Source organism: Cervus elaphus, chromosome X, assembly GCF_910594005.1.
Source record: "Cervus elaphus chromosome X, mCerEla1.1, whole genome shotgun sequence".
Taxonomy (NCBI): Eukaryota; Metazoa; Chordata; class Mammalia; order Artiodactyla; family Cervidae; genus Cervus; species Cervus elaphus.
In genome coordinates, this window is record NC_057848.1 from 124725552 (window position 1) to 124744117 (window position 18566).

At 39.4% G+C, this 18566-nt stretch overlaps 1 protein-coding gene across 5 annotated transcripts in view; it reads right to left on the reverse strand.

Moving 5' to 3' along the window:
* The window catches only part of PFKFB1 (6-phosphofructo-2-kinase/fructose-2,6-biphosphatase 1), a 101836-nt gene extending 83518 nt beyond the window's left edge, over nucleotides 1-18318 (reverse strand). The window contains exons 1-2 of one of the 5 annotated variants that reach the window (XM_043895033.1): nucleotides 17993-18318; nucleotides 13592-14105 (exon numbers count right to left, since the gene is read on the reverse strand). In XM_043895033.1, coding sequence (XP_043750968.1) covers nucleotides 13592-13688 — 97 coding nt within the window. In that variant the 5' untranslated portion in view covers nucleotides 13689-14105; nucleotides 17993-18318. Of the gene's footprint in view, nucleotides 1-13591; nucleotides 14106-14835; nucleotides 14925-17992 lie in introns of those variants that run through there. The other 4 variants (XM_043895028.1, XM_043895029.1, XM_043895030.1 and 1 more) reach the window with 4 other exon arrangements.
* Nucleotides 18319-18566: the final 248 nt, after the last annotated feature.

The following is an 18566-nucleotide window of genomic DNA, read 5'->3' on the forward strand; positions in this document are numbered from 1 at the left end:
ACTGTTGTGAAAGTTCTGAATCCCACATCAGGCTTCCCACTTGGGGATCTGACAAAGTGACTGGGAGTCCCCAGGAAATCTGGCCTTGAAGGCCAACAAGGTTTGATTATAGGACTTCCACAGGACTGGGGGAAACAGAGTTTCCAGTCTTGGAAAGCATAACAAAATCTTGTGTGCACCAAGGCATATGAGAAAGGAGTAGTGACCCTACGGAAGATTGAACAAAAATTACTTGCTAGTGTTGGGAGAAATATCAATAACCTCAGATATGCAGATGACACCACCCTTATGGCAGAAAGCGAAGAGGAACTAAAGAGCCTCTTGATGAAAGTGAAAGAGGAGAGTGAAAAAGTTGGCTTAAAGCTCAACATTCAGAAAACTAAGATCATGGCATCTGGTCCCATCACTTCATGGCAAATAGATGGGGAAACAATGGAAACAGTGACAGACTTTATTTTCTTGGGGTCCAAAATCACTGCAGATGGTGATTGCAGCCATGAAATTAAAAGATGCTTACTCCTTGGAAGGAAAGTTATGACCAACCTAGATAGCATATTAAAAAGCAGAGACATTACTTTGCCAACAAAGGTCCATCTAGTCAAGGCTATGGTTTTTCCAGTGGTCATGTATGGATGTGAGAGTTGGACTGTGAAGAAAGCTGAGCGCCGAAGAATTGATGCTTTTGAACTGTGGTGTTGGAGAAGGCTCTTGAGAGTCCCTTGGACTGCAAGGAGATCCAATCAGTCCATCCTAAAGGTCCTGGGTGTTCATTGGAAGGACTGATGCTGAAGCTGAAACTCCAATACTTTGGCCACCTCATGCGAAGAGTCGACTCACTGGAAAAGACCCTGATGCTGGAAGGGATTGGGGGCAGGAGGAGAAGGGGATGACAGGGGATGAGATGACTGGTTGGCATCACCGACTTGATGGACATGAGTTTAAGTAATCTCCAAGAGTTGGTGATGGACAGGGAGGCCTGGCGTGCTACGATTCATGGGGTTGCAAAGAGTCAGACACGACTGAGCGACTGAACTGACTTACTGACTGAGTGTTGGAGGGTCTCCTGTGGAGGTGTTGGTCAGCAGGGGCACACCCCAGGGATGAGGGCACTGGCAGCAGCAGGGTGGGAAGGTCCCCCTTGTCATAAACCCTCTTGGAGGTTGCCATTATCCCTACCATACAGCCCAAAGATCCCAGGGCTGGGTAACCTTAGGCCAAAGAACAGGGAGGGAATGCAACTCCACCCATCAGCACATAATTGGATTAAAGTTTTACTAAGAAAGGCCCTGCCCACCAGTTCAATTCAGTTCAGTCACTTAGTCCTGTTAGACTGTGACTCCACGGACTGCAGCACGCCAGGCCTCCCTGTCCATCACCAACTCCAGGAGCTTACTCAAACTCATCCCCATTGAGTGGGTGATGCCATCCAACCATCTCATCCTCTGTCATCCCCTTCTCTTCCCACCTTCAATGTTTCCCAGAATCAGGGTGTTTTCCAAAGAGTCAGTTCTTCTCATCAGGTGGCCAAAGTATTGGAGTTTCAGCTTTGACATCAGTCCTTCCAATGAATATTCAGGACTGATTTCCTTTAGGATGGACTGGTTGGATCTCCTTGCAGTCCAAGGGACTCTCAACAGTCTCCTCCAACACCACCGTTCAAAAGCATCAATTCTTCAGCACTCAGCTTTATTTATAGTCCAACTCTCACACCCATACATGACTACTGGAAAAACCATAGCTTTGACTAGATGGACCTTTGTTGGCAAAATAATGTCTCTGCTTCTTAATATGCTGTCTAGGTTGGGCATAACTTTTCTTCAAAGGAGCAAGGGTATTTTAATGTCATGGCTGCAGTCATCATCTGCAATGAGTTTGGAGCCCAAGAAAATAAAGTCTGTCATGGTTTCTGTTGTTTCCTCATCTATTTGCCATGAAGTGATGGGACTGGATGCTATGATCTTAGTTTTCTGAATGTTGAGTTTTAAGCCAACTTTTCCACTCTTCTCTTTCACATTCATCAAAGAGCTCTTCAGTTCTTCTTCACTTTCTGCCATAAGGGTGGTGTCATCTGCATACTGAGGTTATTGATATTTCTCCTGGCAATCTTGATTCCAGCTTGTGCTTCATCCAGCCCAGCATTTTTAATGATATAATCTGCATATAAATTAAAGAAGCAGGGTAGCAATATATAGCCTTGACATACTCCTTTCCCAATTTGAACTAGTCAGTTTTTCCATGTACAATTCTAACTGTTGCTTCTTGACCTGCATACAGATTTCTCAGGAGGCAGGTCAGGTTGTCTGGTATTCCCATCTCTTAAAGAATGTTCCACAGTTTGTTGTGATCTACACAGTCAAAGGCTTTGGGAGAGTCAATAAAGCAGCAGTAGATGCTTTTCTGGAATTCTCTTGCTTTTTTGATGATCCAGTGGATGTTGGCAATTTGATCTCTGGTTCCTCTGCCTTTTCTAAATTCAGCTTGAACATCTGGAAGTTCATGGGTCATGTACTGTTGAAGCCTGGCTTGGAGAATTTTGAGCATTATTTTGCTAGTGTGTGAAATGAGTGCAATTGTGCAGTATTCTGAACATTCTTTTGTGTTACCTTTCTTAGGAATTGGAATGAAAACTGACCTTTTTCTAGTCCTGTGGCCACTGCTGAGTTTTCTAAATTTGCTGGCATATCGAGTGCAGCACGTTGGCAGCAGCATGTTTTAGGATCTGAATTAGATCAATTGGAATTCCATCACTTCCACTGTTTGTTCGTAGCGATGCTTCCTAAGGGCCACTTGACTTTGCATTCCAGGATGTCTGGCTCTAGGTGAGTGATCGCATCATCATAGTTATCTGGTCATGAAGATCTCTTTAGCACAGTTCTTCTGTGTATTTTTGCCACCTCTTCTTAATATCTTCTGCTTCGGTTAGATACATACCATTGTTTTCTTCATACTTTTATATATTTTCTAAACTTTTAAAGAATGAATGTATTATCATAGAAGTTAAATAAGAAGAAAACAAAAGATTAAATATTTTAGTTCTTATAAAGTAATGTTGCCCATCCTCAGCTTTCAAATAAATTATTTGCTTCAAGCTCAAAAAATCCAATATTGCATATAAAGAATTATAGAGAATGGTTAAGTGTGATACAGTACAAGTCTGCAAAGTTAGGTGAACATTCAAAAATATCAATTAATGTAACCCATGATATTGACAAGCTATCGAAGAAAAATATGTCAATGCACATAGGAAAAACACTTCATACTTTAAAAACTAGTAATAAAAATTATTAAGTTAGGAATAGATGTTAATTACTTGAACTTGATAAGGAACCTTTACAACAAAAGCATACTGTCACTATTAGCCTTAAAAGTGAAAGACCGAATACATTCCCCTTAAGATCAGAACCAATGTAAAGATGTCCACCCTCTCCACTTTTTGACATAGAATATTTTTAAGTTCTAACTACTGCAATAAGGCAATAAAAGGAAATAAAATGCACACAGCTTAGAAAAGGATAAATAAAATATTTCCTGTTTGTGGATGTCATGACTATCTACATAGAAATCCCCAAAACTATAAAAATCCTTAGAACTGACAAGTGAGTTCAGCAAAGTTGACAGATACAAGATCAATATATAAAAATCAGTTGTGAGACATCTTTCCATGAGAGTCATGAACCCCATAGGAGTTCTATGAACCCCAGTTCATAGAACTGGGCTTCCCAAGTATCTCAGTCAGTAAAGAGGCTGAATGCAATACAGGAGACCTGGGTTCTATCCCTGGGTTGGGAAGATCCCCTCGAGAAGGAAATGGCAACCCACTCTGGTATTCTTTCCTGGAGAATCCCATGGACAGAGGAGCCTGGCAGGCTACAGTCTATAGGGTCACAAGAGTCAGACTCGACTGAGCTTATAAGCATAAGCATGTGTGATGAACTCCAGTGAGAGGAGCAAAACTGGCAAGTATTATTAAAAAATAACCTTTTGAGGTCTCTGAAAATTATCCTATTGGGATACAGCATATGGAGTGTTTATTCAAAAAAACTACCAGAATTCAGTAAGAACATGAGAGTCTGTGGCATCTGTGCCATGATCCTCACTGCTGTCCCCCTCAAGCTTAGTTAAATGGAACCTCACTCCAGGTGTGTGTGTGTGTGGCCAAGAAGATGGGATTCCCTTTCCCCTTAGAGTGTTCACCCAATCAGATGATATGGTACCTCACTGGGAGGGGCAGACAGCACCTCACATTCTTTCCAGCTTGAAGCTGCTCTGGCAAATATAGCTAAGAGGTTGGAGATACCCTTCCTTCATCCAGTCCCTACTCATAGGATGAAGGCTATATCCCAGGTAAAGCAGGCTTAGAATACAGTGTTCCTGATCACCCTCACTCCAACTTGCTCAGAGGCCAGAGGTTCTATACCAGAATAGGCAAACAAAACACCAGAAGCCACTGTCCACTTAATACCCATAGTAGTGGATCAGAAAGGTTGCCAGTGGAGAGAAGTAATCAAGATAAAAGCCTAAGTGTGCTCTTGAAAACAATAGATCCATTTAATTAAGAGCAACAATCTAAATCATAGGCCAGATAGTTCACCAGAGAGAACCAGTTCAGTGAGGTTCAGTCGCTCAGGTGTGTCCGACTTTTTGTGACCCCATGGACTGCAGCATGCCAGGCCTCCCTGTCCATCACCAATTCCTGGAGGTTACACAAACTCATGTCCATTGAGTCAGTGATGCCATTCAACCATCTCATCCTCTGTCATCCCTTTCTCCTCCTGCCTTCAATCTTTCCCAGCATCAGGGTCTTTTCAAATGAGTCAACACTTCGCATCAGTTGGCCAAAGTATTGGGGTTTCAGCTTCAACATCAGTCCTTCCAATGAATACCCAGGACTGATTTCCTTTAGGATGGACTGGTTTGATCTCCTTGCAGTCCAAGGGACTCTCAAGAGTCTCCTCCAACACCACAGTTCAAAAGCATAAATTCTTTGGTGTTCAGTTTTCTTTATGGTCCAAATCTCACATTCATACATGACTACTGCAAAAACCATAGTCTTGACTAGATGGACCTCTGTTAGTAAAGAAATGTCTCTGCTTCTTAATATGCTGTTTAGGTTGGTCATATCTTTCCTTCCAAGGAGTAAGTGTCTTTTAATTTCATGGCTGCAGTCACCATCTGAAGTGATTTTGGAGTCCAAAAAATAAAGTCTGCCACTCTTTCCATTGTTTCCCCATCTATTTGCCATGAAGTGATGCGACCAGATGCCATGATCTTAGTTTTCTGAATGTTGAGCTTTAAGCCAACTTTTTCACTCTCCTCTTTCACTTTCATCAAGAGGCTCATCAGTTCTTCTTTACTTTCTGCCATAAGGGTGGTGTCATCTGCATGTCTGAGGTTACTGATATTTCTCCTGGCAATCTTGATTCCAGCTTGTGCTTCATCCAGCACAGCCTTTCTCATGATATACTCTGCATATAAGTTAAATAAGCAGGGTGACAGTATATAGCCTTGATGTACTCCTTTTCCTATTTGGAATCAGTCTGTTGTTCCATGTTCAGTTCTAACTGTTGCTTCCTGACTTGCATACAAATTTCTCAAGAGGCAGGTCAGGTGGTCTGGTATTCCCATCTCTTTCAGAATTTTCCACAGTTTATTGTGATCCACAAAGTCAAATGCTTTGGCATAGTCAATAAAGCAGAAATAGATATTTTTCTGGAACTCTCTTGCTTTTTCTATGATCCAGCGGATGTTAGCAATTTGATCTCTGGTTCCTCTGCCTTTTCTAAGTCCAGCTTGAACATCTGGAAGTTCACGGTTCACGTATTGCTGAAGCCTGGCTTGGAGAATTTTGAGCATTACTTTACTAGCGTGTGAGATGAGCGCAATTTTGCAGTAGTTTGAGCATTCTTTGGGATTGCCTTTGTTTGGGATTGGAATGAAAACTGACCTTTTCCAGTCCTGTGGCCACTGCTGAGCTTTCCAATTTTGCTGGCATATTGAGTGTAGCACTTTCACAGCACCATCTTTCAGGATTTGAAATAGCTCAACTGAATGATCAACAGAATGATCTCTGTTCGTTTCCAAGGCAAACCATTCAATATCACGGTAATCCAAGCCTATGCCCAACCAGTAACACTGAAGTAGCTGAAGTTGAACTGTTGTATGAAGACCTACAAGACCTTTTAGAACTAACACCCAAAAAAGATGTCCTTTTCATTATAGGGGACTGGAATACAAAAGTAGGAAGTCAAGAAACACCTGGAGTAACAGGCAAATTTGACCTTGAAGTATGGAATGAAGCAGGGCAAAGGCCAAGAGAAAGCACTAGTCATAGCAAGCACCCTCTTCCAACAACACAAGAGAAGCCTCTACACATGGACATCACCAGATGGTCAACACCAAAATCACATTGATTATATTCTTTGCAGCCAAAGATGGAGAAGCTCTATACAGTAAGCAAAAACAAGACCAGGAGCTGACTGTGGCTCAGATCATGAACTCCTTATTGCCAAATTCAGACTTAAATGGAAGAAAGTAGGGAAAACCACTAGACCATTCAGGTATGACCAAAATCAAATCCCTTATGATTATACAGCTGAATTGAGAAATAGATTTAAGGGACTAGATCTGATAGACAGAGTGCCTGATGAACTATGGATGGAGGTTTGTGACATTGTACAGGAGACAGGGATCAAGATCATCCCCATGGAAAAGAAATGCAAAAAAGCAAAATGGCTGTCTGAGGAGGCCTTACAAATAGCTGTGAAAGGAAGAGAAGTGAAAAGCAAAGGAGAAAAGGAAAGATATTCCCATTTGAATGCAGAGTTCCAAAGAATAGCCAGCAGCGATAAGAAAGCCTTCCTCAGCGATCAGTGCAAAGAAATAGAGGAAAACAACAGAATGGAAAAGACTAGGGATCTCGTCAAGAAAATTAGAGATATCAAGGGAACATTTCATGCTAAGATGGGCTCGATAAAGGAGAGAAATGGTATGGACCCAACAGAAGCAAAGATCTTAAGAAGAGGTGGCAAGAATACACGGAAGAACTGTACAAAAAAGATCTTCACGACCCAGATAATCACGATGGTGTGATCACTCACCTAGAGCCAGACATCCTGGAATGTGAAGTCAAGTGGGCCTTAGAAAGCATCACTATGAACAAAGCTAGTGGAGGTGATGAAATTCCAGTTGAGCTATTTCAAATCATGAAAGGTGATGCTGTGAAACTGCTGCACTCAATATGCCTTTTCATTATAGGGGACTGGAATGTGAAAGTAGGAAGTCAAGAGATACCTGGAGTATTAGGCAAATTTGGCCTTGGAATACAGAATGAAACAGGGCAAAGTCTAACAGAGTTTTGCCACAAGAATGCACCGGTCATAGCAAATACCCTCTTCCAACAACACATAAGAAGGTTCTACACATGGACATTACCAGATGGTCACTACTGAAATCAGATTGATTATATTCTTTGCAGCCAAAGATGGAGAAGCTCTATATAGTCAGGAAATCAAGACCAGGAGCTGACTGTGGCTCAGACCATGTCAAATTCAGACTTAAATTGAAGAAAGTAGGGAAAACCACCAGATCATTCTGGTATGACCTAAATCAAATACCATACAATTACACAGTGAAAGTGAGAAATAGATTCAAGGTATTAGAGATTCTTCTCAAGTGAAGATTGAACATCCTCTAGGATGACTATACTTTTAAAAATGGACAAAACCAGCAGTTAGTTGAGATATAGAGAAATTAGAATCCTCATATGCTGCTTTTGGAAATATAAGACATGAATCCACTTGAAAAACCAGCCTAGCAGTTCTTTAAATCATTGTTTTAATAGATAGAATTACCAAAGGACTTAACATTTCTACTTCTATGTATGTATTCAAGAGAAATGAAAAATGTGTCCACCCAAAAACTTGTACACAAATATTTATGGCAACATTGTTCATAATAGTCAAAAGTGGAAAGAAACCAGATTTCCCTCAAATCAAATTTGAATTGGTTAAGCAGAATGTTGTATATCTATATAATGGGATATTATTCAGATTTAAAAAGGAATGAAATATCTACACATGCTACAACATGGATTAACTAAAAATATTATGCCCAATGGAAGAAGCCAGATACAAAAGAGCATATATTGTATGATTCCAGTAAAGTGAAATGTCCAGAATAGGCAAGTCTATGGTGACAATATTTTAGGGGGTTGCCAGTGGCTGAAGGGAGGGAGAAATCTGGAATCACACTAATGGGTATGGGATTTCTTTGGAAGGGTGTGATGAAAATGTTCTGGAATTAGTAATGATGGTACATAACCACGTGAATATACTGAAAACTACTAAGTTGTACACTTTAAAATAGTGAGTTTTATGGTATGTGAATTATATCTCTATCAGAAACATTTTTCTTATAGGCCATCATTTAAGTCTATAAATGATGAAGAGGATGTGGAGGAAAAGGGACCCTCCTACGCTATTGATTGTAATGTAACCTGGTACAGCCACTATGGAGAACAGCATGGAGGTTCCTTAAAAAACTGAAAATAGAGTTGCCATATGATCCAACAATCCCATTCCTGGGCATAAACCCAGAGAAAAATCTAATTTGAAAAGACACATGCATCCCTATGTTCACAGTAGCACTATTTGCAATAGCCAAGACACAGAAGCAACCCAAACGTCCATCAACAGATGAATGAAAAAAAAAACAGATGAATGAATAAAGAAGATGTGATACATATATACCATGGAATGCTAGTCATGAAAAAGAATGAAATAATACCGTTTGCAGCAACATGATGGACTTAGAAATTATCATGTTAAGTGAAGTAAGCCAGAGAGAGAAAGACAAGTATCATATGATATCACTTATAAGTGGAATCTAAAAAAATGATATAAGTGAACTTATTTACAAAACAGAAATAGACTTACACACAGAAAAGAAATGTGGTTACCAAAGAAGATAGTGGGAGTTAGGGGAGAGATAAATTAGGAGTTTGGAATTAATATATGCAACCCTATATAAAATAGATAAACAACAAGGGTCTACAGTATAGCACAAGGAACTATAATCAATATCTTATAATAACCTCTAATGAAAAAGAACCTGCAAAAGAAGATATATTATATATATATTCTGAATTGCTCACAGTTGAAACTAACACAACATTATAAGTTCACTACACTTCACTAAACTGGTAAAAACATTATTTTAAAGTGTATGAATGATATACCAGGTAAATATAAAGCTAAATAAAGCAAATATACATATAATAATATCAGAAAAAAATTGTAGGACAAAATGTCAATTATACTAAATTAGCATAAATTTCCTTACACATTGATAAATATTCAGTTTACCAGAAATATGTAGCAATTCTAAATTTGTAGCTATTTACAAAGCTTCAAAATTGACATAGTTACAAGGAGACATTAACAAATTTTTCATATCAACAAGCAGACAAAATCCTGGAAGAATATAGAGAATTTGAGCCAGATCAACAAATATGACTTAATTGAAGTATACAGTATTCTTAATCGAATTGTAAAATGTATATTTTTTTCAAGTGCTCATGGAATTTTTACCAAAAATTACCATATGTTGGTCCATAAAGCAAATCTCAATAGATATCAAAGAATTTAAATCATACAGTTTGTTCTTGAAGAAGGATGGAATCAGACTGGAAATGGTAAGGGCACTGATCTAGCAAAACAGAAGCTGGCCCAAGGGTTTGGCACCAATTTCTAGAGGACGCCTTCTGTGTCAGGCATTAACTCTTCAGTTGCTAGATGATAATTTATAGGTCTTAGCAGTTCTGAGAAAGGGACTGAGGTGGCCAGGGCAACTGAGTGATAGAGAAACTAAGAAAGCCCTGAGCAGTGTCTATTTACCAAATAGTCTGGAAATACTTTAAAAATTCATATGTCCATACAACTGTGCATCTATGGAATACCAATCTGTTTAATATGACAATTATAGCATCAGATGCTTATATTCAAAAGGAAGAAAGTCTGAAAATAAATAAGCTGTGCATCCAACCCCAGAAGTTAAAAAAGAAAAACAGAGTAAGTCCAAAGAAGGTATAAAAAAAGAATAATGATGAGGAAAATGGCTAAATAAAAAGCCAGAGATATAACAGAAAGAATCAGCAGGCCAAAAGTCAGCTATTTAAAAAAATTTACAAAAGTGACAAACTTCTGTCAATATTGATCAAGAATAAAAAAAAGAAGGTACAAATAAACAAGGATAAGAGGATATAATTGCAAATGAAATAGGGATTTTAAAAATATGGATGTAAGTTTATGCAAATAAATTTGAAAAGTGATGTGAAATAGAAAAATTCCTAAAAAAACATAATTTAACAAAACTGACAAGAAGGAATAACAAACTTGAATGATTCTATAACTATTCAAAAGATTGTATCAATTAATTTTTTTCTTACAAAAAAAACACCTGGTCTGATGTTTTTACCTGGAAGTTGTGCCAAATATTTAAAGAACAAATAGTTCCTTGGATAACCTCTGTCAGAAAATAGAATGAAAGGGAATAGTTCCCTCTTCATTTTATGACTCAAAAGTCAAACAGGGAACAATGAGAATGGAAAAAGTACAGGTCAATCTCATTCATAAACAAAATGCCAAACCCCTAAATAAAATATTAATGAACAAAATCCAGTATTATTTATCCTAAGACTGCAAGACAGATAAAAAACAAGAAAAATCTCTAGTGTAATTCACATTAACAGATTAAAACAGAAAACCAATCTGTCATCTCAGTGGACACAGATAACATGTTTATAAAATTCAATATCTACTCATCTTTAAAAAATCTTGTTTCAAACAAAGAACAAACTGGAACTTCCTTAACCTGTTAAGTGGCATGTACAAAAAAATTACAGCAAACTTACTCAATGGTGAAACTTTAAAAACATTACCTTTAAAATTAAGTCCAATATAAACATGAATAATATTAACATTTCTGTTCGACATTGGTGTTCATGTTTTGAAGTTAGTAGGTCCTAGCAGTGACATAATATAAGAATAAGAGGTTTTAAAAAGTAAGGATTGGAAGGGAAAAAAGAGAGCTGTCATTTACATATAAATTATCAAAATTAAGTTTATCAAGTTTGCTGGTTGCAAATGCAATACACAAACCCCCCACAATTATAGTTGTATACATTAGCAATAAATTGGTATAAAATGCAATTTTCTATAAAGGTACACAATAGCAACAAAATAAACAAAAATTATAATGACACATAAGCCCTTTTAAATTATAAGACTTCCCTCAAATAACATAAAAAATTCTAAATAGAGACACACCATATTTACAGAAGACTTAATATCACAAAGATGTTAACTTTCCTTAAACTGATATATAAATTGACTGTAATTCCAATTCCAATCAAAACACCAAAAGTTGTATGTATGTGTGTGTAGTTTGAAAAACTGATTCCAAAATTTATGGGGACAAAAATTTTCATTGTGTAATTGTTCATAACACTAAACTAGAAATTATATAAATATACATCAACAGTAAAATGGATAAATCATGGGATATTTGCAAAATATAATATTATACAGCAAAGAGAATAAACAATTGCATGCAACAATATTATAGATGGCACAAAATATAATGTTGAATGAGAAAAAAAAAGTCACAGATGAATATACACAGTTGTTTAAGAACTTTGCACACTAATGCATTTAATCCTCAGAATAGTCATTAAATAATTGTGTACCTCTACCACCCCCAGGTCACTAAGTTTATTATATTTGTGGTCTGACATAATTCAGTCAATCACTTATGAGTCACTATCTTGTACACACAGATCCCCATGATTTGCTATGGTGAGGGTAGAGTGGACGTAGCACAGAGTTACCATTTACTGGGTATCTGCTATGTGCCAGGCTTCAGGTTTGATGCTGGGGATATGATGGGCAAAAGACCATACACCCACCTTCTTATTTAAATAATAACAGTAACACTGAGTACTTACTATACACCTGACATTCTTTTAAGCATTTTATATGTTTTAGCTTTCTAATCCTCACAACATTATTACTAACTTCTTTTTACCAATGAGGAAATGGAAGCACAGGTAAGTTAAGAGGGTCCAGACATCCAGGGTCACAGAGGCAAGAGGTGGCAGAGCTGGGACTCAAAGCTAGGCAGTCTGAATCACTGAACACCCCAACAACATGGGGAAGTAGGTATTAGTTATGTCTTATAGCTGAGGAGAGATAAGCTCTTAAAATAAAGTGAATGCATATTTATTTTGCATCTTCTATATGACAGAGACTATATTATGTGATTTATGTATATTATTTCTCCAACTAAAAGACAAGAGTTCCCAGGAATATAAGGGCTCTAACTATAGAGGACCCAGGTATGCAAAAGTGGCTTGCTTGCTTGCCAGCTTAACCCAATAGCCCCTTAGAAGGAATAAAAGTGATTTGGTGAGTGAGGGTAGGATGTAATTTTCAGTCTCATCTAGGCTCCTTGATCTCCAGATGAGTGACTGAAACTGCTGATGGAGAGGAAAAGGAAGAACAGAAGGCTAGGTTTTTTCCCTCTCTTCCTCCATCCATACCCTCCATTCTACATAGTATATTTAATATCTTACATCTTCCTGGATCTTCCTCTCACTAGCTGTGAGCCTGGACCTCTTCTAGCATTAGCATAGTGGAAGCTCGGTCACCTGGTCCTTAAAATGTCTGGGTCCCACAGTCCATAGCTGTCTTATCTCCACCCACCTTATGGCTCCTCAGGTCAAAATTCTTGGGCTGGAAACACCTTGATCTGCAAACTGTCCCCTGTTATCTATGGGAAATGGTATAATCTACTTTAAAAATGTATTTACAGGTTGTGTTTGCTTTCCCCCTTTGACCCTAGTCTTTCTTAAATTTTCAAAGTGAACATTACACTTTCCCTGGGTGTCTTCTCCCTCAAATTCCTAGAGCAGCAAATGTGTCCATATGTGCCATGAAGGCAATGCAGGAGACAGGACACCAGCCTTTTCCAACCCAGTTAGGCAGGACACCCAGCCTTTTCCAACCCAGTTAAACCCAGTTTCTCAAGGAGGCTTGAGAAAGGGGAGGAGCAAAACCGACTAATGATATGGAACTGTTGTGTACCCAGCACCTGTCCTCTAAGAAACAATGCCAAGAACTTTATTTCACCCAAGCGCTATCAGACAGTACAAATTTCCAGACATTTCACTGAGGTCACGAAAATAAAACATTTAGGCTAGCACTGATCTAGAACTGTCAGATTTCAAACAAGAAGTATTCCAAATAAGCTCTGGATAAAAGAAAAAATTCCTAGTCAATAATCCCTCTGATTAAGATGGTCTTTACGTAACCATCATTCTTTCTCTGTATTCACCTCTCTCTTCCTGTCTTTCTTTCTCTCCTTCTTTCTCTGTTTTTGACATTAGCATCTTGTTGTCCTACAGCTATTTCATCCAGCTGCTCATCTATTCCAACTTTCAGCTTGGGGTGGGGGTGGACAGGGACCATGTCCTTTAATCTTCTGCACCCATTCTACCACCACCACATTGAAGCCCACAGAAGCAAACCCCACTTACAGCCCCTCCTCCGTTGCAGCCTGATGTTGCCGTTGTTGTGTGGAATCCAGATCTTCTGCAATCTGGTTTGGGTGAGCTCTCCCATCTCTTGAGACATCTTAGGCGTTGCAGCTAGTGACACCACTGTCCACAAGGTACCCGGCCTTACTTTCTGTCTTATTAGCTCTCTCTTCTTTTGCTGTGGCCACAGCAGGTGGTGGACAGAGTTGGGACAGGGAGGTGTGCTGGGGTTCTGAGCCCTTTTGCAGCCTGTCTCCAGCCTCTCTCTTGTCTCCTAGTCCTTGCCTGCCTCTGCTCCTGTATGTACCACTGGGGGCTTGGGTGCAGAGGAGAGGTTGGGCAGAGGTCAGCAGAGGCCTCTGAACTCCAAGAGCTGTGTACATAGGAGATAAGTTGGAGCCCAGCAAGGAAGGCAGCCAGCAAGAGAGCCCAGGTCTGGCCAGTCACTTCCCTCCAATGAAGACAGGACTAGTAGAGTATGCAAATAAAAGACTGAAGATCATGTGCTTATGTCCTGTGTGGGGTGGGGAGGCAAAGGTGATGGAGTCAGATCTCAGCAGCTTTCATAGCTTTGCAATAAAAAAACAGGCCCAAGCAGAATGTCAGGCTCCAACCCAGAAACAGAGATCCACATCAGAAATGCAAGATTCCCAAATACAAAAGCACAAACACAATGTCCCTACTGAAAAAAATGTTTTGAGCTAGCAATCATCGTCCCGAACTGGAATTGGAAGGTTTACTGCCTCAATGCCCTTGCAAAGGCACTACAAACCTTTTCTTCCCCTGAATGCAACTACCTTTCCTATTGAGGGTCCTGCTTTCCTAAAATGTGAGAGTGTGCTGCCCGGGACACTTTCAGAGAGATGGGCACTATTTGATCATCTTTATGCTCTCTCCAGCCTAGGCTAAATAAATCAGAGTAAACCTGACACCTTGGGAAGAGATGTGCATGCAGCCATTGCTAGGGAGAGTGACAGTATGATTGCCAACTGTCATCAGGTCCTCTAGGGAGAAAGGAATTGTGATCTAACCCAGAACTTGACTAAAATTCTTCATGCCAAGCCATGAGGATGGAGGCCTGGGGGGAGGCTGCAGCAAGCAGACTGTGGGGAATAGGGAGCAATGGCCTCAAAGTAGGACAAGTCCATAGGCCAGAGCCATCCTACTCAGAATTCTCTTCTTTACCCTCCCCCTGATTGTTTTGAAATTTTTATGTGTAAAACTCATCTAACAGCATAACTTACCTGGAAGATGTTCAAGTGTGCTCTTACTTCATTCTTTTGCAACCTTCCCACCCCTTGATAAACCTCCAGTGATTGGCTACATGGAAGCTCGGTTTCTTCCTCTGAGCTGGGCAACACTGGGCCAGTCTCTTGGGGATATAAATCTCCAATTCCTGACCTCCAGTGCTCTCAGCTCCACTTTGCCTTTTAAGAAGTTCCCTAAAATACATTCTCAGCATCCCAGTCTACCTAAAAGTTAGATTCCTTCCAGTTTCTGTGTATAAGTCACACCAAAATTTCAATACATTTCAGAGCCTTCCCTTCTAAATGAATCTCTTGAGGCAGTGGATCACAGTGGTTAAAAGCATTGGGCTCTGGAGCCATACTACCTGAGTGGAATCCCACCTCTTCCCCCTTGCTAGGAGACCCTGGGCAGAGCACAACTTTTCAGTGCCCTGGTGAAACACTTTGTGTTTTCATCTAGCAATCTGGGAAATGTTTAATATATATTATGTAACACTGTGATTCCCTCTGTGAAGTAAAAGATCAATCACTTCTTTGGCTAATCTACAATTTCTAATGTAATGGTGAGAATTCAGGAAACAGCAAAAGAAACTTACAAAATTATGACAAAGGCTGCAACTAATAAAAAAAATAAAAAAATAAAATAAAATGTAAAACATAAAAAAAATTATGACAAAGGGTTAACATTTGTAATAAAGAACTCATGCCAATCAATTAGAAAGATGAATTCATTTTTATTTTTTGGTTTTACGATACAGAAGACCCCCTAGAAATAATTTTATCCAACTCTCTCAGGTAAGAAAATAGAGGCTTGAGAGGGGAAGTATTTTCCTAAGGTCCTATAGCAAATTAAATCACCAAGTCAGGAATGAAACACTGGGGATCTAATTTCTCCAGTCCAGGGTTTTTTTTGGTTTAACTGATAAAAATAGCTTGTTTTAAGAATGTGGTCCTCCAGATTAGCTCATAACATTTAGAGTCCTAGATCTAGACTTTGGAAGAGATACAATTCTCTTAATCCTAATAAGTCTAACTGTATCACTCTGCTAATGCTAATAATCTTAATAATAATGCTTTAGAAGTATGTTTTCCAAGGCCTACAATGAAACATTCTTTTTCATAGTTGCTTCTTCCAAACATTCTCAGTAGCCTCACAGGGAAACTGAGGTCTCGGGAGGGGAAGTGGCTTGTCTGACGTAATCAATCTAGTCATATGAACCCCATTTCTATGTTTACAATTTTGTCCTCATGACCCTGCATGAAAGATAATTTTAGCAGCAGGAAATCTGAGATAGGAGCTTAGCTGACTTTTGACAAGGTCTGAAAGGCAAAGTTGGGGTCCAGGCTTGAAAACCCAAATTAAAATTGCCTGAAATTAGCTCTCTGTGTGTGTGTGTGTGTGTGTCTGTGTGTCTGTGTGTTTAACCACTGTTATCATTGTGATCCCCAGAAGTAGGAAAACTCAACAAGCTTTTTGGAAAGGCCTCAGCCCTGGCTCTTCTCAATCAAACCTACTTCTCCAGTCATGTCTCTTTTTAGACTCCCATGGCTAAATTGTACCAGCTAACTCACTGGGTCCCCAAACTTACTGTGTACTTTTTTGCCTCTGGGTGTTTGCTCAGCCCAGAATGCCTTCTCTTCCTTTCCATTCTCAGTGAAATATGACTCAATTTTCTAGGCTGGGCTCAATTCTCATCTCCTCTGAGAAGCCTTGGCTTTGGTTCCCACATTGCTTATATGCTTCTGTTTATCTGAGCAAGTATCAACCTGTGTTTTACCAGTTTACTTTCCTACTAGATTGTGAGCTCTTTAAGGATAGGTACTGGATTTCAGTTATCTGTGATCTGTTTCCAGATGTCCAGCTTAGGCCTTGGCACAGAGGATACTTGCTTAATCTACATCTCTCTGCCTGGATGAGATGAACATGTGTACAAATAATCCTCATTCAACAAGATAAATTTTATAAAAAGGGAGCTATTCAGGGAACTGGAGTGGGGGAAATAACTTGGTTTTAAGGTAGAAGGTGATAGGAGGATCTAGAGTTTCTCAACTCTGAATGGGGCAAAACAAAAAGAACTAAAGAATGAAGTCCCCTCACTCACCAAAATGATCCAATTAACTGGTTACAGAAAAAAAAAAAAAGGTTCACTCAGTATCAGAGACTTACTAACCCTAACTCAAGACGAAGAGTTGAACCACAAATTCTAATTTGGGATTAATTGTATGGAGGAAAGCATAAAGTGTGACTTTCTGAGGCATACAGACTCTGATCATCCTCCCAAAGTATGGAATTTATGGAAGAATTTCATTAAAAGCCATGTCAAGACAGTACTGATGGATATCAAAATCACAAATGGAGTCTCCGTATTGGTAATTCTTGGAGTGTATGGATGTGAATGCATTTGTTTTAGAGTGAGGAGGGGAGATTGCATGCTTATAGGTCAGGTGTCTATATGTGCATATTAGGCCTTTTGTGGAAGCAGCCTAGGAGCCATTTCCTTCTTAGCCACTTCCCTGACCTACTATCCCCTCACTACTTTCAGCCCCATGCCTGGAGCCCGAGGTTTGCACTCCACAAACCACAGTCATTCAGGGAGAAGAGAGTTGTGGGTGGTATTACCTGTGGAGGCTACAGAAAAGGTAAGATCACTAACACAGAGCACAGAAATCCTGAAATATTTTCAAAGGGCTTTGGTTCCTCTCATCCTGCTCTTCTTCACCTTGTTACAGCCCTTTGAGGGAAATAGGATAGGGACTTTAATTTCTATTTTAGTGAGGAGGCTACTGAAGCCCAAAGAAGCTAAAAAGCTTGTTCAAAGTGCCACAGCAAACCAGTCCTACTTTATATACCAGTTGGCAGTTAAGAAATGTAATATCTATCATCCAGCTTTTAAAAAAAAAGAAACTGGACTAGACCAAGTTAGAGAGACTTCTAAAAGTGCTAGGGAACTGCCCTTTGGGCCAGTGTTCCACAAAGACAGGTCAGAATGGATGATAGATAATGAGATATAGAAATTATATTAATCTCAAACTTCCCATACACTTTAGTGAACAGTTCAAGTGACTGCCTACACTAGGAAAATTTTCCAGAGAGCCTAAAGAATGGATTTATATTTGTATTAACTCCTATCTATTTTTCTTCTGTCTCACCTACCTGTTCTCCTAGAGGTTTTTTCTTCCATCACTAATTATCCGACACACGACTCTTGCATTTAGACCTCCAAAGCAGGTCCAGTGATCAAACAGGGAGTCTGGAGGTGCTCGTTGGTTCTCTGGGAAGGCCGGGAAGTACCCTTGGTAAGAGGGGGAGTGTACCCGCTGTTGAAATATCAGCTGTTGTAGTTGCCAAAGAAGTTCCTGAGTCATCCGGAGCCTTTTCTCTTCAGGCCAACCCCGAAGGTCAGAACTAATATTAACAAGCTACTGCAGAATGGGGAAATGAAAACCAGCAATGGAAACAGGCAAGATCTGGATTTCCTTAGGGCTGTTTCATATTGGTCTTCAGTGCAAATTGGAATGATCCCTTACTGGAAAGTGATTTGGCAATATGAAGTAAGAGCAATACAAATGTTCATTTCCTTTGTCCTAATTATTCCACTCTTGGGACTCAATCCTAAGCTTATAACCACCAAAAACATGAAAAAGCTTAAAGCACCAACATTTTAATTTCAATTGCAGAGCTATTTTCTGATGGCAACAGCCTGTAAGTCCATCAGGGGGAAACTTTT